The sequence below is a fragment of the Chenopodium album genome, chromosome 1 (assembly GCF_948465745.1).
Source record: "Chenopodium album chromosome 1, dcCheAlbu1.1, whole genome shotgun sequence".
NCBI classification, from domain to species: Eukaryota; Viridiplantae; Streptophyta; class Magnoliopsida; order Caryophyllales; family Amaranthaceae; genus Chenopodium; species Chenopodium album.
In genome coordinates this window covers 73,421,870-73,449,580 of record NC_137834.1, presented here as the reverse complement: position 1 = coordinate 73,449,580, position 27,711 = coordinate 73,421,870, and the positions used below count along the sequence as shown (strand labels likewise).

Below are 27,711 nucleotides of genomic sequence, written 5' to 3'. Positions count from 1 at the left end.
GCCCTCCTATTTACAAAGGAGGAAGTGTTGTGAGACAAAGTAAAGTGTCTCACAACTATTAAAAAATTAAAAAGGTACAATGAAGAGAGAGAAATGTGGAGAGTGATAGGAAGAGTGAAAAAGGTAGTGTGGGCCCCACTTTACGTGCAAAACGGACAAAAATTTAACGGGACCACTACCACTGAGTCTATATTTTGTTCAACTGAAACTCTAGTTGAATCTTTTTAAGTACCACTGAGACTACATTTTATACCACTGAGAGTGTATTTTGTACCACTGAAGTTCCAGTGGTATGATTTAACAGCTCAATGAAACATCTCTAAAATGACGTCTGAAATGCCTATATTGCCCTTGTGAGACATAATTTCATTATCTCGCAACCCTCCGTTTGGAACACCTCTTTACAAAAGATTGTAAATAGCTCCTATGCCCTAGATGGACTCCAAAATACTCGTACATACTCTGTAGTGCTCGAATGTGTCATCCTGAAAATTGATGCATAAATCTCTTTTATCCAAAAGATTCTCTTTCAACAATCTTTTTAACTTCAATTATTCACTTCTTAAACCCCTCTTCTTCCTTCTTTAAACCCTCTCTTGACCTCCTCCAATATCCAACAGTTCTTCTGTTCTTGACAATGTCGTTTTGCTGATTTCTGGGTGTTTTCTTTGAACATGCTGCTTCATTTCAGCAATGTGTTCGTTATTTTTGCTATTATAATCTTATTTAATGGAAACAATTTCTGGGTTCAATGTATTTCTGGGCCCCACATTGCTGATGTTAACATTCTTTTGCCACCAAAAATGACTCATCCTGTTGAGTATCGTCTCCTTGGAAGTGATGGCTGCTTCAAATGGTCAGTTGATAATAATTTCACTCTTTTACTTCATCAATTTTTGATGTGGGTTTATATTTTTGGTAGGTTTTTATTTGGATTATTAGCTGAAATATGATATTTTTGTTAGTTGTTTTGTGCTGTGACATTTCTCTCAAACTGTTTGCAATCGGTTGATTTTGATGAACTATGCTCACATATTGTTCACCCTTTGATGCTACTGCTCCTGTTTGAGTTGGATGAAATTTTAAGCGAAATCGGGTGTTAGTTCAAAGTTACTAGCGGTCTTGGGTGTGATTTTACATTTACCAGGCTTTTGTATTTGGATATATTTCTAATAAATATGTCGCGAGTTGCGATACAACGATAACTAAATGAGCAAGAAGCTAAAATAAGCTAAGTGAATAAGCCACACTGGTTGTAATTGCTAAATTTACCAAGATAAATTGATCTTGGGTAGTGTTTCAACTCCAATGATATATCAAGTTGAGGGGTTTTTGTCTTTTCGGATAAATGATGTTTGGAAGGGAGGTGGGGGGGGGGGGGGGTGTGATGAAGTTCCAAAGTAATTAGGCCATGCTGTTTTCAATTATCTGTTTTCATCGAATCAACTACATAGTTAAACAATAACTAACTCTTTGAACATCCAAAACATGAATATTCCTTACTAGCTGGTCCGAAAGTCTCACATTGCAGAAAGAAAGAGAAGTGTGTCAACTATATAGGACGACGTAATAAGGAAATTGTGTCAACTAATAGGGATGGAGGGAGTATCTTCCAATACATCATTAGAAAGTCAAAAACATGCCATCACAAGGGCCTTTCACAATTTCAAGTCAACATATACATTTGGCAAAAACTCAAACAACCAACATATGAGAGTTACATTCATAGAGATGTCCCTTTATATCTATGCAAGTGAAACCAATGAAGTAGTATTGAAGTACTTTGAAGTTATGGGAAAAGGTTCAATCAAACAATTATTACGAATAAATACTAATGGGAAAAATATTCCGATATCAAGGTAAAATAAGGGCTTTAGAGTGAAATGAATCCTAGTCATCATTAATTCGTTTATATGATGTGAGTCAATTCATTATGGCATTACCTTCATGATGTGATGGCATGTTGTAGAATAAGATTGAGATGATGAATTATGAACAGGCAGGTGTTGCCCTCCTTACCATCCCTGTCTAGAAAATGGAGACCATATAATTACTAATTTGAATTAATAGAAAAGTTAAGGTTTCCCACTGGATATTGAAAGGTTAGAGGAAGGAATCTAAGAGATTTGTGTGAGAATGACAAATGGATATATATTTAATTGAGATGTGAGCAAGATTTTGGGTGCTATGGAGATTGGGGGTTAACCCAATTTAATCTATTGTAGCGGTGCCCTTTACAAATTATAAAATATGGTGGACAATTGTGTCTAATGAGAAGTATGTTGAATTGCCAACTGAAGTGAGCCTGACTGAGCTCTTTCCAATGATACTGTGAGGAGAAGAATGGTCATAATGAAATGAATTTGTCATGTAGAGACATGAGGTGGTTACGCCAAAAAATTATGTGTAAGAAGTTGAACTGAAGAGATTGATTAAAATCCAACAATAATTATTTTGGTGATATTTGCTCTCATGGCATCTTATCTAGTTTAGTCCGGAGAAATTATGGAGTTACGGTCAATGAAGTCCATGGATAGGCGTTAAAAGCCCTAGAGAGTTTTCCATAGGAGAATGAAAGCTTGTCTTGAGGTCCATAAATAGCATGTGAAATGTTAACAACAATAAAGTAGTTGGTGAAATGTTGAAGGTTAATCAACAAATTGTAGCTGAGGTGAGGTTGTTGAGGCTGTTAAGTATAGGTATTACATTCTTTTATTGGGATGTTCAAACTAAGCTTCTTTCCGTCAGCCTCTCTTATAATGGGAATAAGAAAACCATGAATCCTTCCTTCTGATTGTAATGACTGCCCTCAGCCATAATCATCTCTTGTTCGCAAGTAAATGAGTAAAAGGAGTATAATTTTAGCTAGTAATCATGTTATTTTATGTTTTGGCTTGGTAGGTCATGGGATCATCATGATGTGTTATCTGTTGTACCTGAATACAATGAGAGTAACCATTGTTCAACAAGTGCTCGGTTACGATCAATTGCTCCTTACACTGGAAGAAAGGAGACTGCTGTTTATGCCGCTGATGTTCGCACAGGAACTGTAGTTCGTTGTAAGGTATACATTGATATGTTCTCCAAGATCCAAATTTTCCATAGCTCTGTTAAACTTGACTTGGATGGTCTTGCAACTCTTCGGGTCCGTGCTTTTGACAAAGAAGGTATTTACAACACTAATCTTGACATTTTCTCCTGAATTTGATGTATTTGTTCTTTTAGTGGTTATGCTCCTAGGTATGATTTATTTCCCTTTTCCGGTTTATTTTTGGTGGCACTTATGTGCTTCTGACATACTGAATTACTGACATGTGATGATCCTATTATGCATGAGTTCCTAATTATAGTCTTCAATGCAATAGTGTATCAACATCACAGTTATATATATTTTATCTTATCTATTCACGACCTCTTGTGGGATCACTAAAAGTTCTCATGGTTTATATAAGTAAGAAGCTTCTGAGTAATTCAAGATATTTTTTGCTATGATTATTGCTTGGCCTCTGTTTATGAATTAGCTTCATTTCATGGCATAAAGCTCACTCTTGATCTGTTACGCAGATAACGTCTTCTCTTCATTAGTGGGTTTGAGGTTCATTTGGCAACTGATGCCTGAAAGTGACGAGTCATCTCATCACCTTGTTCATGTCCCTTTGGGTGATTCTCCTTTAAGTGACTGCAGTGGATTTTGTGGTGATTTAAATATTCAGACAAAGCTTGAAGATAGTGTATGTTCTATTTCATAAGAAGTTCAGTATTAAATTCATTGTGTACATGCAGCTTGTCTAATCAATATCTTATGTGCAGGGAGTGTTTTCAGACCTTTTTTTAGTGAAGGGAGTTGGCATTGGGCATGAAATTGTCTCTGTTCATTTGCTTGAGCCACAATTTGATAACATGACAGATAAGATTGTTTTGACTGTAGCAGAAGCCATGTCATTGGATCCTCCTTCCCCAGTTCTTGTTCTTGTTGGTGGCACAGTGCAGTACAGTCTTAAAGTCATGAGGAGGAACATTCCTCAAGGTTTTTTTCCCCTAGCTTGTTCTTGTATATTTTCATGCAAATGTTATAAAAGCCTATATAATAAAGCTGTTGCATGCCTTTTTTTTTTTTTTTTGTTTTGTTTAAATCTATGGTGTCTGGTGACAAATTGGTAAATTAAAAGCATCATAATCATAAAGGCCTCTTTATTTGCTGGATTCTTGAAATAAGAGTATATGTCTGCACCACACATGCCTAGCACTACTGTTTTACTCTTCTTTTAGCCTTTCCACCCAAATTACCAAATTGTAAAAAGGGGACAAATAACTACTGTAGGAGGTATTATGCTTAAAAATAATTTTAAATAAAATTAATCTAATGAAGTGAGTGCATGATTGTGAGATTTTGCGACTCTCTACTTCCAAAAGTTGTTTTTTTAATCTCGCAAAAGTAACTTAACAATATAGTCAATAGTTATTTATATTACATAATCAAGCTCCGTTCAGCCAAAAAGTTCATTATAACTTTATATTTAGATTCTCCATTAAAGTCTATTGATGCTTACAAACTCTTATTGCCACAGACCCAGTTTTTACCTGCTGAAAAACTATTTAAAACGTTGTATACTTTGTAACAACTGGATGTGCAGGCAAGCATTTATTTCAAATTGCTCATAGCATTTACGTTTGTCCTTGCAGTTGTGCCTTTGCCCTCTCCATATCACCGCTGGTTTGCACTGAATACTTCAACAGCTCAGGTGGATGCTATGATGGGTCTTGTTTATGCATTAAAACTAGGTGAAACCAGTATCATAGTGGAGGATACCAGGGTTGCTGGGCATGTCCAGATGTCATCTCTGAATGTTGTTCTGCCAGATTATATGTCTTTACACTTGCTGCCTCTATCTAAATCTGGTGACCCTTTTGAGGGAGTAAAACCTACACCCCCCAGTGCATGTTGGTATGTTGTCTCTGGTCGACAATATCTCATTGATTTAAAGGTTTTCTCTCGAGGGCCTGATGCTCGAGTAATCTGTTTAACAAAGGTACTTTAACATCTGTATATCTCCGTGGTGTTTGGTTGAACCTTGGTTTTAAAAGAATAGGCTGCTGGTAGGACAAAAAAATGCTGTAGTCCTTGTTAAGAAAAAAAGGATGTTATAATTGATTGAGAACCACTTATTACAAAACCCCTTATTTGTATATTTTTTGTTTATAATCAACTAATTTCAGAAAAAAAAGGAATTCCCACAAACCCCTTATTTGTATATTTTTTGTGTAATACCAGTTATCTTTTCAGTCCTGGAAAATTTGACCCGAGTCTTCTCAATATTAGCACACAAATTCTCCATCTCTTGAAATTTATTATTTGCTACAGTTTTCTTTTCCACTTTTTAAGTCTAGTGTGCCTGAGTTCATGTCAAAGAGCATATACCCTGAGTCCCTGAATGAACATATTAGTAAGTTGTGGGTTTGATTTAGATACTTCATTTCTCATGTGTAATATTTTTTTACAAAACAAAAATTGTGACCGTTCATTTTCCTGTTTTTAATCCCAATTTTTTTTTTGGTGTATGTGAACGTTTTTGGTGTATGTGAACTGTGTGAGTTCTTACTTGATTACTTGAACGCAGAATGAGGATGTGAAATTGAACTATGATCAGCCGGAACTCTGGAGAAATTATCCCGTACCAGAAAGTGTTGCCGTCAAGTCTGGTTGGCAGCATTCTAGAATTTTAGAGGCCACTATAGAAGGACTTGGAAAGTTATCAGCTTCTTTAACTTACTCTACTGACCATCTTGAGGCAAAAGAGGTAATGTTTCACTAATATAACATTGAAGATCTTGACTATTACTGAAATCATTTGTCACTCTTATAGTCTTATGTGATAATTCTTCCACTTTGGAAGTTGGCACTAAACTATTTAGTATTTAATATGCATCCTTTTTCTTTTGAAAAGTGAATTTTTTTTTTCTTAACCAAACCTATAGAAAAAGGGATTCTGATTTAGGCTGTTTGTTTACTGTGGAAGATGATAAATTAATTTTGATTTCTTTATTAACATTATAGAAGAACAGATATGTAAAACCTCAAAAGTCAGAACAATCCTTTATTCTGCAATCTGCATCAGCAAATAGCCCTTCCTAGTTATGGTTGGAGGGAAGTCTCTTCACACACAAAAGGACTAAACAAGCTCACATCTAACAAGGTTTTCATATCACCAATATATCCTCTGAACTGATTGTTTCAAACTATCCTTTTCCATTTAAATCTTAGCAAATCTCCCCTTTAGCAGATGATTGATTTTTGATGGATAATTTTGTTGGATTTGTGGAAATGGTTTAATTAGGAGGATTGTTTGGAGAAAGAAACAATTATGGGATTTGATACCATGAGAGTTTGAGGCGTTGGGAGCTTGTCTAAGGATGGAAGCTGACTACATGCCCGTGTAGGCTGAGTTACACGATCGTGTAGGCCACGAGTCACGACCGTGTACCCTGATGCTAAAACAAGTCACAAGAGGACTACACTACATGACCTTGTGGCCCTATATCTCCTGAAACATGGGGTTAATCTACTAGGGTTAGGACTTAGGAGACTATTCAATCAATCAATCAATCAATCAATCAAAGCCTTAATCCCAAAAGTGGGGTCGGCTAACATGAACCAAATTTGATTATTCCGTGTAGTCATCAACATAAATCTTTCTCCTCCATCCCTTACGATCCAAAACTTCATCCTCACGTAAATCCATGCACTTCATATCCTTCCTCACTCCTTCCAACCAAGTCATCTTTGGTCTCCCTCTTCCTCGTTTAATCCCTCCATGTACCCTATAAATAGCTTATTAAGCCATTTAAGAACATAACACTCACTGGGTATTCTGTGTAATTATCAGATTAGAGAGGTTAGACAAGTCTAAGAGAGAGAATTTGTGTTTAGGCTTAGATTGGGAGATCTTTAGACCCTTGTATCATCATCTCATACATTGATTAAAGTCCTAGTGCAAAGTTCGTGGTTTTTGATTCCCTTTGGGAAAGAGAAGGGTTTCCATGTAAAATTCTTCTTGTGCTCTTTATTGCTCTTCTTTGCTTCCAGTCTATAATTTCCGCATAATTATATTGTTGATCACTTGATTACACAATTACGGAGCCCCAGATCATACAAATTTCACACTAGTTTGCATCTAAGTTTAACCATCATTAGCTGTAAGTCCTATGTTACTTGGACTCGGGTACCCATGTCCGACACGGGTACGTGTCCAAGCGTCCGACTCGGCTATTTTGTGAAAACATTGCATGATTTTAACTAAAAGTGAAGTGTTCGGGTGTCATACCCATGTCCGAGTGTCGAGGGTCGACACGGGTACGTGAGGTGAAATGAAGAGTCCGAGTAACATAAGCTGTAACTACCTCTCCGCAGCTTAACTTTCTTACACGACCCAGTACATATTGCTTGAACTTTGCAACGTCCAGAAGTCTCTGCCTCTGGGCCTCATATGTAATGAGCACGAATCCATTAAACCATAACCTGTCCTGATCTTGTGCAGAAGCCCATTGAAACTTTATCATATAATTCTTATTACAAGCACCTGAAGCAATGGATTTCCATCCTCCAGCAATATTGGGATGACACATTTTCTACTGAGCAATGTGAGCTTTCTAGACTTTAAGATAGCATATTTATGGGAAAGTCCTTCTGTAGCTTTGAACTTTCTCATAAACTCTTTTAAACATAATAAAGAGCTGCTCCAAAATAATCTGCATAGAGCCTATTTAATTCTCTATATACTGCTGCTTTCTCAGTGATGCAAATAGCAGCAGGTTATATGTACTATTCCGCTTGCCATGATGACTGGTGAGCAAGCTATCAAATTTATGAGAGAGACGCAGCTTCTCTATTGTTGTGCATATTGCTCTATTGATCCTCCAAGGTTTGAGTATTTGAATTATTGGTGGAATGGACTCCCATTCATTTGATGTTAGGCTTTTGTGAATTAGTCGATATAGTATACACCATCAAGTCACAGATGGATCCCTGATAGTAACAGTATCTAAAACTAACACAAAATCTTGTTGTATGAGGGTGTTAATGTAAGTGGATTCTGCTATAGGTTTTGAAGGTTGTTCAAGAAGTTATGGTCTGTGACCCAGTGAGGGTTAAAGGAGAAGGAAAGAACACTTCATTGTCACCCCTTCTGCTTCCGTGGTCACCAGATATCTACCAGGAAGCACAGCTAAATGCCGCGGGAGGTATGTATCCTTATCCTGCCTGGCTCAATTGGTTACCACCTTTGTTATACTACTTTATGACTCTCTAACTATGTTTTTTTATTGGTGGTGTTGTAGGTTGTGCAAATTCACCTGCTGATTATAGGTGGCTATCCTCTGATAATAGTATTTTATCTGTATCAGCAACCGGTGTTGTTCAGGCCAAAAGGCTTGGTAAAGCCACTGTTAAAGCTGTTTCTATTTTTGATGATCTCAATTTTGATGAGGTAACAACTGTTTGCTTGTTATTAAATTTATTGTTATTATTATTTTTTTCTCTGGTTTCTCTTGTTTTTATAATTGGAAAAATTTGTCTATCTAAAATGATAGTAAACCTTAGCTGCTTAGCAGATGGTTTCCAAATAGTACTATAATAGTTTATTTGAACAATTGTATCAAAGGACAAAAAATAGTTGGTCGGTTGAATACAGTACCATTGTTGAGCAATGGGCTATGTTACATCACTTGGCCTCTTTGGATGTCATATATGAAGATAAGATGTTGATATTTTTGGTAACTTATTGGGAAGTTAATGTTGTTATAGACTAGTCTACTTAAGAAATGGCAGAGCCATAATTTGTTCACTTTTTATTGCTAGTGGTTTATTATACTTCCTCCGTTAACTATTATTTGCAACAAAGGGGGTGTTTGCGGACTCCTAGGCAAAATTTGTTTGTGAGAGTAAAATTGAGAGAGAAAAAGTTGGGTGCATGTGATGAGGAGAGAGAGAGAGAGAAATGATTACCTAAAAAGGAAAAAAAAAACATTTGTTGCACATAATAGTTAGCATCCATTTATAGTATATGTTGCAAATAACCGTTAACGGAGGTAGTATATTCATATCTAATTCACTAACATAGTAATGGACATCTTTGACTATGATTAAATACTAACTCAGTTTTCTTTTTTTTTTTTTAAAAAAAAAATTACTAACTCAGTTAGGTATAACTAATGTATGTTTCTACAACTATTTATAGGTAAGACAGGGGCTGAATTTTTTTTTGGGGGGTGGGGGGGGGGGGGGGTTGCGGGGAAGGGACTGTTTCTTTCCCCAGCCTCTCTTTGATTCCAGCACTGTTTATAGGTAATATAGGGACTGGATTTGGGAAATGATTGACAAAACAAATCAACAAACCTCTTTCATCTTGAGCATCATTAATTTGTTAATCTGATCTTGAATTATTTATTTATAGCTCAAGATTATCTGAATTTCTCTGTACATGGATGTTTTAATCAGCTAAGAGCTTGATATATTGATGCTAGCCTTCCTTTAAATAAACGGGTGACATTCCTTTTTGTCCGTTTAAATAATGTTCTAAAAAGAAAGAGAAAATCAATCAGGATAATGTGGTCGCACCATTGCCTCTAGGATTGCAAATTATTACAACTACATTGTTTCATGATAAAGGCCAATTGAAAATTAACTTCAAATCAGATCAAGGTGGTTTGACTTGATTCTGTAAAGGCAAAATGTTGTCAAGAAGTCCTTGTTGAATTCTTGGAAGAATCATTATTTGCATAATAAATTAAATTTAATGCTTTGGTATATGGTATATAATATGTTTCAGTAATTGAATCTGATGTACCAAAAATTGTATACTTTTCTTTAATTCTGTGATCCTGTACTTATTTAATTTTATGTGATATAGGTGCACATTGAAGTTGCTCTACCTTCTTCAATAGTTATGTTGCCAGACTATCCAGTAGAGACTGTTGTTGGGTCACATCTTCAAGCCGCTGTGTCTATGAAAGCATCAAATGGTAAAACTCATTGAGTTTTGTTTCATTTAGCTCTTAGTTAACTGAAATGTTAGGGTCTGATTTCATGAATTCTTGTTGATGGCAGGTGTGTTTTTTTACCGTTGCGATGCTTTTAGTTCACGCATAAAGTGGTCTACTGGAAGTGAAATTTTTATAATTGTTAATTCTACTATTGAGGCATCTATGAAGAATGAACTCATGAAGAGCAAACGATCTAAACTAGGTCCTACTTGTGCTTGGACCCACCTTAGAGCTACTGGTCCTGGTCGTACTGTTCTACATGCAGCCTTTTCTATGCATACAAACACTGATTTTAACAAGCAGATATTGTTAAAAGCATCTGCTTCTATTGCATCGTTTTTACCACTTATTCTACATCAAGCTGGAGATGGCAATAAGTTTGGTGGTTATTGGTTTGATTTGGAGGAAAAACAAATGCGTGATGGATGGGAGAATTTGAACTATTTATATCTAGCCCTTGGATCCCATTTAAATGTTGCACTTGCTGGAGGACCCGAAAGATGGAAGAAAGAAGTTGATTATATTCAAACTGTAGAAGTTCTTGATGAAACTTGTTCCCTTCCTAAGGATGGAGTCCTTGTCCATGAAGTCCAAAGTTCAGAAGGAAATGGATACACAGTTTTATGCAAAGTGCTTGGTAACTTTGTAAGTCTAGCTGTTCTTACTTTATTCTTTACAGATAATATTTTCTGCAGAAGTATATCTTATCTTGGTGATTTGGGATCTTACTTTCTTTCCTGTTTTAATGTTCAGACACTTGTTTTCAAACGTGGAAATTTGGTTGGAGATGACCATCTGCAACCTGTTGTTGCAGAGGCAAAATTGCGACTTGGTTGCAGCTTTCCTAGTTCAATTGTAGTTCTAGCCGATGAACCTGGTTTGTTTCCTAATTCTTTATCCAATTTCTGTTCTAACTCCTGAAAATTGATAAAAATTGAAAATCCTTAGTATTATGCAGAAAATAACTAGTCCTCTAAGTTCTGAAACACATTAACAAAACTGTTTCATTTAATAAACGATGTGCTTCCAATCACATTCAAGCTGAATATTTGAAAGATAGACTCCTTAGGAAACATTATGAGATGCTTCTTTTGTCTAGAATAGTTTGAACAATTTCCATTCTCATCTGTCCTTGAATAATTTTAAGGCTTCCTTTTTTTTTTTGGTATGACCCTATCAAACATCAATTATTTAACTTACGTCACATCTAATCTTCTATTAAAGAGAATAGATAACTCAGCTAAAACTGATCTTTTTTGAAACTCCATGTGTAAGGGATTCCAATCCTGTCCAAAATTAACTATGATGCAGAATTGCCCAATACAATCTTCGTAAAAACCCAGAATCCACTCTCGAGAGTTATTCAAGAAGAAGAATTTTTGTGTAAGGGTTTCCAACTATTCGTGTTTTTGCATATTATTACAGTGAACAAGTTGGATATTATACAATATGCTATTCAAGCTGATCGTGACCCTGGTTGCATTCGCTCCATGCCTAAAGCTGTGGCAAATGGGCGGACCATTAGACTATCAGCAGTTGGGATCAGTAATTCTAGAAATGCTTTTGCCAACTCATCTTCTGTCCCCTTAAGATGGGAATTGAACAACTGTCAGGAGCTTGCAACTTGGGATGAAGCTTATAATTCTCAACTGTCCGTATCCAGTTGGGAAAGATACCTACGTCTGGAAAATACATCAGGACAGGTACTGCTGAAAAAGCTAAGCTTGGTGATGATTGTTGTCCGGTCTCTATGCTTGATGTGGTTGATGCGTTCAGCGTTTGTAACTTTTTAATGATCTCTCTATCTTTGGGACCTTTATTTAGAATAATCCTTTGCTTCAATTTTCATCTTTTGAACTTCTTTTGTTTTTGAATTTATCTTCTGTGAATAAAATAAAATAAAAGCAATTAGCTCTTGATCACACTTTTTTTATTTTTTATTTTTATTTATTTATTTTATTTTTTATTTTAAAATTCTTTTTATAACATGTTCTAACTAGATCATGCTTGCTACCAAAATTTCTTGTTTAAGTAAGTTCATCATACTGAGCTCTAACTTAGCATGATGGTATTGTTATATGTTTTAATATTTTAATTTTGCTTTGGACTTGGTCATTTTTGTTTTGTTTTGTTTTTTTATTTTTATTTTTATTTTTTTTTATGTGACTTCTATTTCCATGGTTTGGAAAAATACACCCATCAATGGAAAACATAGGTTTTAATTACTTGCTTTAGTAATTTATTGTTTTTGAATGTTTTGCACCGTTAATCAAGGAGTATATGCTTCCTCTGGTGCTAGGTTTCTGTAATGTTATCTTGTTTTATTTACCTTGATTATACTTGTCTGGTGCTATAGTGTTAAATCATAGCTTGTTATCCTTATCTAGCATGTTTTATTTGGTTTCTAGTGCACTGTTCATGCTGTGGTTAAGAGTCATTTCAATAATGGCTCTCCTTTATCACAACTTGATGCTTCAGATCTTCGAGATGCTGTTCTTCTTCAGGTATGTTCTGCAACATAGATTATTTCTGTAAAATGAGGACGAAACAATTTCCTCCAGAAGTTATCTTCGCAACAGTGCAGAACAAGAGTTTTCCATTCAAACATTATTTAAAATTAGGAACTCCTATTATAATGAGCTTTACATTTCTCACAAAATGCAGGTTGTCTCTACGCTACAAGTATTTCCTGAATTCAGCGTGCTTTTCTTCAATCCTGATGCAAAGGTAGCTGTTCTATTCAGTTATTATTATTCAAATGTATATTGGAAAGTTTCACCTGTGCTCTAAGGGCTAAGTGAATTGATTTGCCAAACTATTTTTCGAGCTGCACAAAGGGAACTGAGGCAAATTAGTTTGAAAAATGCATAGGGAAAGTTGTCTACTATGTAAAATGAAACTATGGCTTAGGCAAAGGAGGGGTTTTTTTTTTTTTTTTTTCTCTCTCTCTCTATTAGTCCATATTTTATCTTAAAAATGGAGTTAATACTACATCCACCTAATTACAGGTTTGAGTATGGGGCAACCTCCCTTTCATATATAAGTATTTAACTCTTACCCCCTGTGTTCCCTAAAGTTCTTTCCACTTCCTGTTGCAACACTTACCAAAGAAATGAGGAGAGTGAAAGTGTACATTTCTGTTTTCAAATTTCGTCTCTGTTTCCACTTTTGTTATTGTATCCTATATTTGCATTGATAATGCATTAATGTGTAGCAGAAACTTTCTTGAAGTAGGTTGATTAAATTGCATGCTAGTTAAATTTCATATTCCTGATGTTCATTCAAGCTGCAAATGTAAATGTTGTTTATTTCAGATGAATCTTTCAGTTGTTGGAGGAAGTTGTTTTCTGAAGGTTAATGTGAAAGATTCTAGAGTTCTGGAAGTTATGCAGCCTGCAACAGGTTTACAGTGTTCACCATTGACTTTAGTTCCTAGAGGTGTGGGAACTACAGTGGTAGATGTAACTGATGTAGGGCTTTCTCCTACACTTAAGGCTGCTTCAATGGTAACTCTCCTAACCAAGCAGAGTTTTATTTATTTATTTATTTATTTATTTATTTTTTTATATATATATATATATATATATATATATATATATATATTTTTTTTTTAAAAAAAAATTAATTTTTATTGTCCGTGAAGTTTTCCACATACAAATTGATTTGTCGGTGATCAAACTATATGTTACTGTAGACTGTAAAGAAGTAAACTTTAAACTCTATAATGAGCTGCAGTTTCTGTATCCTTTTAAAGCATCTGTCTTGTAGAATGAAGCATATTCTGGCTGTAAAGTATGTCAGTCTGAAATCAAAACTATTACATGGGTTTTGTTTAAAATTCTCTTGCTTACATATTAGGTAAAAGTTGCAGAGGTGGACTGGCTCAAGATTATTCCAGAGAAAGGAATAAGCCTGATGGTAAGTTTATATTGAATTTGGATTATTGTAGTTTTAAACGGATTAACAAGCTGCCTTGGGGACGTGCAGGAGGGAAGCTTAATCTCTATTGACCTTCTTGCTGGAACAGATGACGGGAACTTATTTAAGTCTTCTCAGGTTTGATTTCTCTCTTCATTCCTCTGTTGTGAATCCAGTATCACGTATGAGGGGCTGTCTTCCAAACATTCATTTTTACATCCGGAAGAAGATATAAATTTCATATCTGCTTATGAACTATCATTAATAACCAATTTATTAAGGGAAATAAGCGGCTTCAGCCTGTTTTCCAGGTTACAATTGGCACTATAATAGTTACTCCTTTTCTTTTAAAATTGTAAAGAATAAGATTGGTTTAAAATATCTTGATATATATGAAACATTGTTGTTACTTTTATTGTGCCAAATAATTTTCTTTCCCCGACTTTGTAATGTGAGAAAGCAACATTTTATTAAGTTGAATGGCACATATTAAATACAATGAAATATGACAATTTCCCTTTGTCTCTAATTTATCCTTCTAAGTTCATTTTTGCTTTTGGCAGTATGCTTTCATGAAAATTCAAGTATTCATAAAGGACCATATAGTCAACCTTGTAGATGGTGATAATATACCTATTGGTGACGGATATATTAATACCTCCAACTTTACAATATATGGAAGATCGGCTGGAGTAACCTCTCTTTATGTAAGTATACATACATTGAAAATTCTATTATTGATAACTTTTTTATTTTTTTTAATTCTTTTTTTCTTGGTAGAAATAACTTTTTTTTCTTTTTAAAAAATTACGGATTTTTTATCCTTATTTTTTTTAATTAATTAATCCTTTTTGCTAAAATTATATTTCAGGTTACTTCTAGACAGCAGTCAGGTAGAGAAATATACAGTGGAAACATCACGATTGAAGTTTATGCTCAACCTTTGGTACACCCTAGTGATTTATTTTTGGTTCCTGGTGCATCTTATGTGGTAAGTATCTGATCATAATATTATCAAGTATAACTGCTCAATAATCTATTTGCACTAGGCAATTGGTATTTTAGCTGTGATAAAAGCCTGCATGACAGTTACTCTCCCTTAACTTGTATTTCTGACAGCAATGAAACTTGTGATATTAAAGTATATGAAAATCTTGTCCTCATATTATACATACAAGCTAAGAGATGTGCATATCAGTAATCTATCAAGATCAATTTTCTGTTTTTTTTAGATAAATTTTTTTCTTAATGGTGGTGTTTTTTTTTATTTTTTGATTTATTTTAAGGATGGTATTTTTTTGTAAGATGGTAGTTTTTGTAGACAAAAATGAGAGAGGTAGTCATGAATTATGATAGTAGAGTTTTTTTATTTTATTTTATTTTTAATTGCACTTCTTTTTGGTAAAAATGTAATTTTTAAAATGTAGAAGGGTATTTTAGGAAAGCAAAATTTATCAACCAAAAGGTCTTTTCTCTTTATATAGTACTATAAATGTAAACAACAATTTAAACTTTCTAATTAAAATGTTAGATCTAAGCAAGACAGAGTACCTTCTACTTATGTCTTTTTGAGTTTATTCTGTAAGTAAAGATTTGCAGTATATTTGGGACACAAAATTTTGTAGGTCTCTTAATCGTGTGTCATGTCTGCTCTTCCAATATGTCTCAAATATATCATTTGCCTGTTTTTGACCTTTATCTTTTTAATTAGTCACGTACAATGAATGTCATTATACGGGAAGGTCTTGAATGGGTAGGTCCTTATATTGTTTAACTTATAAGAGTCGTGTACGGTATCATTCTCATTTTGTTAAAATTATAATGCAATGTACAAGGAATTCCTTATGTACAAGAAATATATAATTTAGATATAGTACAGGTAGTTTTTATAATTTAAATTCAACCATTTATAATGAATGTTTCAACATGATGTTTGTATTATCCCCTTGTATTCTACCAGCTCATTTCGTTAAGTTAAAATTGGATACTTGGTGCAAGAGAGAAATATTGCCTCCACTTTGCTCAATTCAGTTCAAGAGAATATCCTTTGAAAGTTAATTGCAACTTTCAAAGTACTACGTGTATTTTGTTATTATAAAAAAAAAAAAAAAAAAAAGTACTACGTGTATGAGAAGATTGTGCTGCTGGGAAAAAAGCTTATCTTCTCTACTCCCAATTAAAATGGTGTTTTCTGTACCATTGTCAAAATGAGTTGTGTTGTCCTGCCTTATGTAAATTACTTGGCAGGGATATAATTGATTCAGAATATTAAATTGAACTATATTTTCAGGAACATTTGTTTTTGTTCCATCTCCATGACATGCTTCTAACATCTTCTTTAGCTTACTGTGAAGGGAGGACCAAGGATTGGTGTCTTCATTGAGTATACAAGTATGAATGATAGTTCTGTGGCAGTTCATGCTTCTGTGGGACAAATATATACAATAGCACTGGGAAATGCTGTAAGAGAATGATAGTACTCTTGTTTTCTTCTTGTATCATAGTGCATGAATTGCTGTCAAACTGATGTATTTATACTGTTTTTACTACTTTTTTTTCCCCTTGCCAGACCATAGTTTCTACCTTTTATGGAAGTGGAAGAACAGTCCTTTGTCAAGCATATGGTATAGTCAGAGTAGGGATTCCATCTGCAGCAATTTTGAATGTACAGAGTCAGCAGTTGGCTGTTGGACGTGAGATGCCTATTTTTCCTGTCTTAGTCGAGGTAAGAGAAGTCAGATACATGTCTATATGTTTATTGTCCTTTCTTTCTAAATTTTACTGATATTCTTGACTTATTTAGGGAGACTTGTTTTCATTTTACGAGCTTTGCAAGAATTACGAGTGGACTACTGACAACGAAAAGGTTAGATTATTTGTGATTCTTGAAAATAACCACCTATATATAGTGCTGTACTGATAAGTTCATGCTAATTCCTGTGCTAAATGGATCTGATACTCATAACTAGGTACTGGATTTCCACCATGCCGAGCATAAGAGTGATTTCAACTACAAACGGCCAAATTTGGAGCTGAGCAGCTATGGGTATGAGGAGGAAATCAATTTTATAAAGATTCTAACTGGAAGGTATGTTAAGAGATATGTATAGCATAAAATTGTAGAGAGATTTGGCTAAATGAGCTTTTCTTGTGTGTCAACTTATTAGGATCCATAGTTTAACAGCTTGAATAAAGGTACTGTATTAAAAGAGTTTTGTTTGCTGCTAAGGTCCCGCATGATTAATGTTTGTGATTTGTGTATCATCGTTTACTAGATTGAGAACCACCTTGAACTGGTACCCAACAATTTGTGATACAGCACGTGCATACCCAAACATAGTTTCCGGATTGAGGAATTGTGATGATTAAAAAATTATGTAAAACCTGTGTCTGAAAAAGGCTAAAGTTGGAATAAAGCAAATTATGTAAAACTTGTGCCTAGGGCTAAAGCTCAGGTTTGATGTGTGCATCTCATCGAAGTGAAGCAAAAATTTATAGAATCAAAAGGTTGTAAAGATAAAATTAATACAGCCACTATGCCTTTCTGCACCTCATTGAATTCATCTTGTTAGGCCTTTCTCAGAGCTTTGATTTGATGCTTTGACTAAGACTTTTAAATAGACCTTGATTTGACTAACCTAGGTTACTTTCGCAGGATTCTTGGTTTAGTTACTGTTGTGATTAAAGCAATGTTACTTGGACTCTTCATATTATACCTTAATATTCTGACTTGTGGGACACTAGGACACTTTATTTTGGGCTGTAACCATGAGTTCTTTACAAAAAATAGCAGAGAAATCATCTGCTCCAGATTTTTGTGCATCACTTAGCAAATCTGCATTCATGTGGAATGGCCCTGTTTTCATATGGGACCTGGATGTTTGTGCTTCAGTGCTTCACTGGGAAAGTCTGCATTCATGTGAAATCTAGATTTTTGTCTTTTTTAGGTGGTTAAATTAACAAAAAAAGGTGGTTGAATTAAAAAGTGGGCCTTTTAAGGGTGGTAAAATACAAAAATTCCTTGTAAAAATCATGCAATTTCTATAATTTTGCCAATTTAATAAGGTATTTTTTGTGTTTTACCACCTGAAATAACCCAGTTTTAGATTTAACCACCTAAACTAAAATTTGATTTTACCTCTGTTCCCTGAGTCCGGTGAGGATTCCGGCTGTGGGCTCAAATTCTCACTTTTTCCATGATTTCACCATCATTGGTTACTCTTAACTTACTTCAGCCTCCATAATCAACTGCTTCAACCTCCAAACATTAAATTCCTCTCCCAAAATTTGTAAGAAAATTAGTCTATAATATTAGGTGGTTAGTTCATTGGAAAAATTCAAGGGAAAAGGTGTTCAAAAGGTCAAACTAACTATTATGCGGGCCCTACAGTCGAATTCCTCACCAGGTGCAGGCACTTAGTGGTCAAATCAATAGCTTTTCTTTTAATGAGGTGGTAAATAAAATAGAATTATTTTTGGTGGTTGAATCAAAAACCAGGTTTTTTAGGTGGTAAAATACAATTAAAAAAGTCAGTACTTTTCTTAATGTACTTTTTTTTTTTTCAACTCAGGTCTGGTGGGAGAAGCGAAATTGCACTTACATTCACTTGTGACTTCTCGTCTCCCGGTTTTAACTTACATCCAAAGGCTTACAGCGCTTCCCTACTCATAAGGGTTGTGCCTGATCCTCCTCTTGCTCAAGGGATTCCAATTACTTGGGTTCTTCCTCCGCATTATACCACATCAGATCTCTTACCTCCTTATTCAAATTCACAAAAAACTAAAGATAATCAGAGTCAAACAGTTGCTTACTCTTTGTTGGGATGTTCTGGAAAAAACGTTGAAGGTGTTATTTCTATTTCTGGCCATAGTATTACAACAACCGAGAGCAACAATCTTGCTTGTATCCAGGCCAAAGACCTCAGTATCGGGAGAATTGAGGTTGCCTCTTGTGTGAGGGTGGCTGAGGTACTATTATAGACACTCAGTGGCATATGGTTTGGTCAATTGAGCTACAGTCTGCTTATTTGATGATTTGTTTTCTTAATCTTCATGACTAATCATTGTTACCTTGTTCATACTGTCTTTCTAATCCAGGTTGCTCAAATCAGATTCCCGAGGAAATTAACATTCCACCTTGCTGTTGGCGCTGAACTTGAACTCCCTGTTTATTTATTTGACAATTTGGGTATTCTACATCGCACTTTAATTCATACTTGCTAATCATTGATAAGATATTATCTTTAAAAAAAATGAAACGTTAAAATTCCTTTTGAGCAGGAAATCCCTTTCTTGAAACTTGCGATGTTTAAAATTCCTTTGAGCAGGAAATCCCTTTCTTGAAGCTCATGATGTTGTGGTGTTTGACATTGAGACTAACTTCAAGGACGTTGTTGCTATTGATAATGTTAATCAGAAAAATGGAAGTGCTATAATCAAGGTATTCATGTTAACTATCTTACCTACTCAGAGAATGAAGGTTCAGTTACTTGCCGTAATATTATAACATATTTCATTCGAAGTACTCTTAGCTTGACCAATCTTTGTAACATTTAACTCATTTTGTCATCAGTTGGATTTTTGTCCCTTTTTTATTTTTATTTATTTATTTTTTTTTTTTTTTGGGGGGTTTCTTATGACGGTTGATATTAGCTGACCCCAAATCATTTTAGGACTAACACCACGTTTGGATAACAATAGTGAAGGGAAAGGGGAGGTGAGGGGAGGGAGAAGGTAAACTTCCATTTTCCTTTCAATTCCCTCCCCTTCACTCCTTACATTAGATACCCAAACAAAGTATGATGCATCCCTCCCTTTCTCTTCTCTTCCTTTCCCTTCATTTCTCTCTATCCAGACATAGTGTAAGGCGTATTTTTTTTTTGGATCATAAAGTAACTTGACTTGGGTTAATGATCTTATTATATATGATTTTTCTATATTGGTTGTGTCAAAGGCAGTGCAACATGGCAGAGCTCTTGTTCGTGTGAGATTTGGTGGAAATCTGCAGAAGTCAGACTATGTAATGGTAATTGTTTATCTCAGGTCTCTCATCTTTGCATTTTCTTGATTCTTAAGAAGTTAAGAGTGAAGTTTAACAGTAAGAATATCATCAAAAGTTTAATTTCCATTCTCACGATGTTTATATTTTCTTATTATATAAATTTGGATGGAGGGGGGAGGAGGATGCAGGGGAAGGTCATGCCATCCGTTGGGGGAAGATAGACACACAAAGGATCTTAGTTTGACGTGTTTCGGAAAAGAAACTCTCCATGATACATGAACAGAGATGTTTTCCTTAGCTTTTTGACTAGGATGGGATTGATCCCTCTATGAAACTTAGTACTAAAAAATTAAAATGTTCTTTAATCCTATAATATGTATCACACCTTATACTTAATAAACTTATGCACAAGTTTGTTTAACAGGGATCATTGTTCTAGCATATGAATATGCTAGGAATTAGCTCCCAAACAGTAATAAGCAAAGCTAATTAGATAGAAAAGGATAGCTAAGAGGGATAAGTTGTATTATCAAACTGATTGTTCAACAATACAATGCCTTCTTTCGAGAGGAAGGTGCTCTCCAACAAGTCAATAACAGACTTCTCAACAATATTCAACATGATTACCTTATATAATCTCCCTTTTTTTTTATGACTAAATTTTATGTGTTAATCAAAAGATTAAAGATGATGTTTTCTCTTCCTTCTCTTTGCATTTTGATTCTTATAATATTATGTTATATAGATTTTTCTTGTGAATTAGTCTTTGGTATGTTTAGGTTTCTGTGGGAGCTCATATCAATCCACAAGATCCAATTCTTCACCCTGGAAGCAATTTGAACTTCAGTGTAGAAGGTAAAAGCGGCTAATTCTTCTTAGTTCAGTTCAAATAATTTTAGTTCAGTTCAAATAATTTGGTATTTTGTAAACTCATCTCTTATCCCCCCCCCCCCCCCCCCCCCCAAAAAAAAAAAAAAAACAAAAAACAAAAAATCCCTTGTCCAAGTACACTTTAGGTAGAAATCTACTTTGCTTTTATGTATGCAAAACTGGATTTCTTAGCTGATTTTCTCAGGTAGTAGCAATTTACCATAATTGAAGGGAATTCTTCCTGACTGAAGATCATAGTTTCTTGGTGCTGCATTTTATTTCCTGATTTGAGATCCTCTGTCAACCAATCTTGCTGAGTTTCTTTGTTAGGACTAAATGGTCAAGAATTAGGACAATGGTCAAGTGGTGATGAAAGTGTTGTTTCTGTGGACTCACTTTCGGGTAAAGCTGTGGCAATTGGGAAGGGTACAGTGTCAGGTAATTATTGATTCATAATGCTGCAAGTTGTCCTAAGATTTTAAGCATGAAGACTTTGCATTTATTTAAGTAGATTCATTTGACCTATATTTAAAGATCTATAATGTGAACAGTTACATTTCGAAGTTCAAGCTTGGAATTGCAAACTACTGTAAGAGTGCTGAATGGAGATCTCATATATGTTGATACTCCAACAGACTTCTTAACCAATATTCATATTTCCCCGGGGGGATATAAATTCTCAGTGAAATTCAGGTTTGTGAAATTGTCTCTAGTTTTCTGCAAAGACTCCAATGCAAATGTATTACCTCTTCTGTTTTTTTTTTTCTTAGTTGACACACTTTGACTAGGTTTTGTGATTTATAGATGCGATAAAACATAGTGATGTAGTATCTTGTTTCAATTGTCTCAATGTAAATTTAATTAAAATTCACTTTTTATAATTTTACAATGTTAATTATTAACAATATTGGTAAAATTGTGCATTGGCAAGCATGAAAAAAAAGGTGTCTACTAAATAAACAGAGGTAGTAATTTATTTTTATCACACTTTAATATTTAATTTTTACCTTTCACTATCTCTAGCTATTTCTCTTTTTTCTCCTGCTTTTGACCAGTTGATCTCTGATTCTCTTTTCACCCATGTTTATTTGATTAGGTTGATCAGTTAGCCTTTGATCTTGACAAATATACACTATCTCTCTCACAACCGCAGATAAAAGTTGAAATACTTTCATAGAAATAGGGCGGCTTACGCGTGCCATAGCTAGCCATGTCCAAGAAGCTCTTTCGGTTTGGCCTTATGTTACAACTTAAGTTGGGGCATTAATGAGAGAAAATATGCAAACAAATATTTTAAGGGTTATAAATGTCCTACACTATTCTTATGAGTTAAAATAATGAGCCAATTGACATAAATGAGGGAAAATAAGTAAATAACATTTTAAAGAGTATAACTGTCCAAACACTATTCATAAGAGTTATCTCAAACTTTTTAAAAGGTAGAGATAGAAAAAAAATATTGGTTTACTTGACTAGATTTGATAATTTGTCATCCAATTCCAACAAATAGTGTGAGATTCATTACTGGATTAAATTGTAGGTTATAGTTGAATAAAACGTATCAATGTGCTGTCCTTTTCTTCTTGCTTGTAGTAAGGTAGCTAGTGATCGAGTTGCTTTTCAAGTAAGGGTCTGTCAGAAAAGTCTCTCTGTTATTGTAGAAATAAGTCTGTGTACTTTAGTACATATGATGATGGAAATGGTATGATGTGATTGATAATTTGTTCTTTGTGACTACTTGTAATGTTTAATTTCAATGTGAATCATGGCCCGGGTAGTCGTCAATATATGCAACAATATCATCTTTTCAGGGAATAAAATATTTGCAAGGCGTATGAATGTTGAAATATTTTTCAGTGTTTATTTGAAAAGTTAGATTGAGGAAAACAAACAGTTTAGGGTAACACACATAATATGGGAAACACTCAGTTTAGGGATGTATCTGCCTCCCACTTCACATCAAGAGTATCATTTTCTGTCTATGCCTATTCTTGGGTGTAAAATTTCATAAAGCATATGGTTCAATCTTCAATCCTGATATTTTAAGGGTTAATACAGTTAAAAGCAACTAAGTTGTAACACTGAAAATACCTTACTGGATTCCTAAACATCTGAAAATATGATCTGGTGTTCTTTGGGCAACTCCAATTTGGAAGTTCTACTAAAGTGCTTACTGTTTCCGTTTTAGAATAAGGAAGTAACATAGGATATTCTTTTATGGAAATTTCATACTTGTCTGTATTCAATAGAGGTATTTATAAAAAATTCTGTATTCAAATTTGTCTTTAGGTAGAAGTGGACATGAGACCTAGATTGGGATTTTGTTATGGTACTTGTTGCTGTGTTATAATATTGCCTTCACGTGACTTTAGAATGTCTAATGACTATTGTGTATAGTTTAAAATTTTCTAACGTGTAATATTGCAGTAACAATGGATTGGGAGGTCCTAGCAAAAATGTGGACCTTCCTTTTGAATGTGAAGTGGAGCCTACTTTTATAGGGTATGCTCCTGATCCTTCTTCGCCCTTCCCCCCCCCCCCCCCTTCCCACCCTGATGGACTTCGTCACTTTCAAAGCTCCTTCTCTTTAAATTAAAAGAAATAAATAAAATTCTTGCAGGCATGCTAAGCCATCGAAGGATCTTGATACTGGTGATACATATTGTCTTTTCTTCCCTTACTCTCCTGAACATTTGATGCATACGGCACCCAAATTGAAGGATAAGAGACGAGATATATCCATCTCAATCTTCGCTAAACTGAGAGATGCAGCTGATGTGTCAAGCTCTGCATCTGCACTATTTCTTGGTGGATTTTCAATATTGGATATGGATAAGGTAATTAGTTTTGTCAGTTGAACTTTTATATTGTATTGTGCATATGGAGGAGAAAGATAAGGACCAAAAGCAGTGCCTTCTTGTCTTGATTAATAGCAATGTTGCATTGAATGGGTAAGGGTTCCGTCTAAGATGGATTAAGGAAATTAAAAGGTATACATTGCTACCCATGCAATTAAGGCACTTCTATCCCTTCTCCTACCATTGCAATTAGTGCCTTTCCATTTGACCCTTGAGCTAGAAGCTAAGTTTCCTAATAGAGAAGATCAGAGACTGTTTTGAAACTTTTGATCTGGCTCATTGTAATCCCAGGAAGAAAAATGTCAGCAGTGCCCTCTAAATTTTGTTTTTTCTAGCTTTTTTGTGCATCTTTACTAAGTTTTCTTCAAAAGTAATACAAAAAATACTAACCTTAATGAGATCAGGAATCTTTGCAGTTAAATTTGACGCGAAACTTCAATAGAAGCATTATCACAGTAGTGGGCAATACAGGTGATTTTCCTGTTCTTTTTGTTTTAATTTTTTTTTTCCTACAAGTCAATTTAAGTTGGGGTATATTTGGAAGTTCTATGGTATCTCTTTCTATTTTGTATAAAATGGTAATTTTTCCGGTCATCTTCGAATATCATAGATGAATTTTATATTTAGGTGGAGGGAATTGTTAATATATGTGAGGATAGAAATTTTTTAATGTTTGAATATACAAATTCTATTGTAAAGCTAAAGAAAAACGGAAAGAAACTTGAAAAGTGAAGGCCAGGAAACAATACTGAAATTATTGAGATATGTGTATGCTGAGGAAAAGAATAAAATACAATCAAGTGTTGCTCTTCCCTGAACATATGCCTTAAAATATTCCACATGCTATATGTGAATTAATATTACATGTTTGTTTGTCTGTGCTTGTGTGGGGTAGGACCAAATTAGAAAATAATTTAAGCTAAGGCGACAGTACCACAATTATTGTTCACTATGATCAGGACTATGATGATTAATTAGTGTATGGCATGTATGGTAAATTACACCTGTAGGTTTGAAACGTGGAAAATAAAGAGTGATTAAAATTTCTCTCTTCGTTAACCTCTTAACCTTCCTCATAGTGCATTTAACCATTTGGTCTCCAATGCTAGTATCAATGTTTGTGTGGGCATAGTGGTGACATAGGTGGGTACCTTGCATATCCTTTTCTGGTTTTCCCATTGGAGTTTTTATTTATTATTTTTTTTTTTTTTTTGGAAACTCTAAGCATTTTTAGTGAACAGCTATTTGTTTGCTATGTAAAAATGGGACTTGTTCTATGTTACTTGGACTCGGGTACCCATGTCCAACATGGGTACGTGTCCAAGTGTCTGACTCGGCTATTTTGTGAAAAAATTCCATGATTTTGAACTAAAAGTGAAGTGTCCGGGTGTCATACCCATGTCCGAGTGTCGAGGGTCCGACACCGGTACGTGGGGTGAAATGAAGAGTCCGAGTAACATAGGACTTAATGAGCCTAAAACTTGGTGGATAGGGTATGGAGGATCAGGATGGATGTAAGGATTTTTTTTTTTTTTTTTTTGAATAGCGATGGATGTAAGGATTAAGGAGCCTCAAGAAGTTTCCTTAGAAATCTCCCATGTTAAAGGCATAAAGAGGTTACCCCACACAAATTGTGTATTGGGAACACATGTATTAGAATGCGTATATTGGTACTCAAACACTTATGGGTTAATTTAACATAAGTTGATAGCATGGTTGCTCAAATTTATAGGAGTTTTGAGTTGTACAAGAAGTACTTCGAAAGAGCTTTAAAAAAAAAAGAGTGCTTCTAAAGAGACAAGTCTCTTAAAGTTGAAAGAACATTCAGGGACAATGAACACTCCAAGAAGATGTAATAATAATGTTGAAATATTCCTTGAATATGTTATAGTCGTGAACGAGCAGGTGTGTAGCTGTTAGGGGAACAATGCACGGAAGGGTTTGTGGAAGAGTGAGCTAATTTCTGAAGGCCGTCGGAGAATCGCAGTGGTGGAGCTATAGCTCTAGACGAGTGAGCTTTAACTCTTGCGTGAAATATAGACATAGGTTGGGCTAGTGAGCTATAACTCGGCTTCAAGGTTCTTGTGGCAGAGACAAGCTTGTTGAGTAATGAAGTGACTATTTGTCGTGGGCTTCAATTTTATGTTTGGGCCTTGGCTCATTATGTGTGTGTGTTTTTTTAAGCATAATATATATACTTCCAACTTCCATAGGTTTTTTCCTAGTCGTCATAGTATTTCTCATCTGTAAGATCAAAGAGAGGTCAGAATCTGAGAGACTATCATTCTGTTTACTCTTTTAATCATTCTAAGTCTGTTATTGCTTGTCAACTTGTGACCCTTGCCATTGATAATTTGCAAAAGCAAGTCTTAAATAAGGTGAACACAATACTCTAATCTAGTAATGTATTATGTACTTTTTTATATACAAATGTAAAGTGATAATAAGAATTTTGTTTGTTTCAACCCCACAGCTCTGCTTAGTTTTCTTCAAACTTTTTTGCATAGATTATTTTATGATATGTGTATGTGCATAATAATCGTATGTGTGCGTGTTTTTTTTTCGAGAATATACAAGTTCATCTTCATGATAAACAAAAATACGTTTATCTAGTGACATTTTTGTAAATAAATCAAAAATTTTTGTCAAATGTGGACCCTAGTAATGTTGATTTATTTACAGAAACACCATGATAACTAGGATTTTATATTAATTTATTTACGGAATTACCACTAAATAAACGTTTTTTGTTCATCATAAAGATGAACTGGGGCTCCCTCTTTTTTTTCCTTTGCAAGTTTTTATGGGTACTGATGAACCAGTCTGTAAATTTAACAGATGTAAGCATCCACTGGTTCAACCGAGATCTGTTGATGGTTAGGACATTGTTTAAAGAAGGTTATGGCATTGGTGGGCGTGCACAATATGAGGTAATAGAAACCTCTACCAATTTTCAGCAATATTTTGTACGTAGTGGAGAATTGGAGATGGTGAAAAAAAATTAGCAAAATTGAAAAAACATGACAGTGATAACAATGAAACTTACAGATTTGTTTTGACATCTAGATTGCTGAACATAGTGTAGAAGATATGCTGTTAAATTCTGTTAATAATGTTATTGTTCTGCCTCTTTGCTTACATTCAGGTCGAAATTCTAAAATCGAAGCCTTTTAAGGACAAGCTTACATTTTCTCTTCCAGCCAATGGTAAGCATGTCTATGGTTTTCATATGCCTCCATATCTTGCACATAATCTGAAGAGTTGATCTTTCTTCTAGTTTTTGCATTTTGTCCAACTTATTAATATTTGATTCTGATTTAACAGGACAGAAAGTAGAACTATATGTCAACTATGAAGTAGGCGAGGAAAAGACATCAACTTCTGATATAACACTATGGGCAGGGGTAACAGGGCTCATATTATTGATACTATCTGTTGTCATCTTTATATTTTTCCTTGACAAACCTAAAAGTACTCGCTCATCTATTGCTCCCCCGGCCCAAAATGTTACCACGCCTCAGACTCCTGAACGTAGAAGCCATGATTCTGAAACTGAACGATCCCCTCAGACTCCACAGCCCTTCATCGATTATGTGAGGAGAACAATAGATCAAACTCCGTACTACACGCGTGAAAGGAGGAGAAGATTTGACCCACAAAACACGTACTAGTTGTCCTCACTATATAATTTTGATTGCTTGTTGTAACATGAACAGCTACTACCTTCTCAAACCATCTGCAATATCCTTACTCTTCTGTATAAATTTTTTGAAGGTGCTATAAATTTTCACTATTTACTTATGAACCAATTTACCATTATCTGCAGTATTATACTAGAATTTCACCCACTAACCCCACAATCATCCTTAGGACATGCACACTTAGTTAACATAAATGGCAGCTTCTACATGTTAGGTCTATTAATTTGTAATCAACAGTGAATTTGGGAAATGAAAGTTGAAGAAGCAGAAATGGTGAACGACAATGGAAGAGAGAGAAAATGGAGAAGAGGGGTATAGTTTTAGA

At 34.7% G+C, this 27,711-nt stretch overlaps 1 protein-coding gene across 2 annotated transcripts; it reads left to right on the top strand.

Annotated features, from left to right (window-relative positions):
- The first annotated feature begins 422 nt into the window (after window positions 1-422).
- Window positions 423-27,711, top strand: LOC145557696 (nuclear pore complex protein GP210-like). 2 transcript variants are annotated; one of them, XM_081618874.1, is made up of 36 exons: window positions 423-856; window positions 2,902-3,167; window positions 3,565-3,731; window positions 3,811-4,027; window positions 4,684-5,030; window positions 5,619-5,798; window positions 8,100-8,238; window positions 8,335-8,483; window positions 9,906-10,017; window positions 10,103-10,683; window positions 10,792-10,915; window positions 11,464-11,741; window positions 12,447-12,542; window positions 12,703-12,765; window positions 13,353-13,544; window positions 13,897-13,956; window positions 14,026-14,094; window positions 14,520-14,663; window positions 14,828-14,947; window positions 16,299-16,418; window positions 16,526-16,681; window positions 16,760-16,822; window positions 16,926-17,044; window positions 18,528-18,924; window positions 19,054-19,144; window positions 19,284-19,396; window positions 19,910-19,981; window positions 20,737-20,812; window positions 21,158-21,265; window positions 21,379-21,520; window positions 23,255-23,329; window positions 23,448-23,664; window positions 24,102-24,156; window positions 26,524-26,615; window positions 26,831-26,891; window positions 27,010-27,711. In XM_081618874.1, exons 1-36 carry the CDS (start codon window positions 675-677, stop codon window positions 27,354-27,356), a joined length of 5,790 nt encoding a protein of 1,929 aa, XP_081475000.1. In that variant the 5' UTR covers window positions 423-674; the 3' UTR covers window positions 27,357-27,711. The 2 variants fall into 2 exon arrangements, with proteins under 2 accessions (XP_081475000.1, XP_081474997.1); XM_081618871.1 differs by having other exon boundaries at window positions 24,090-24,156.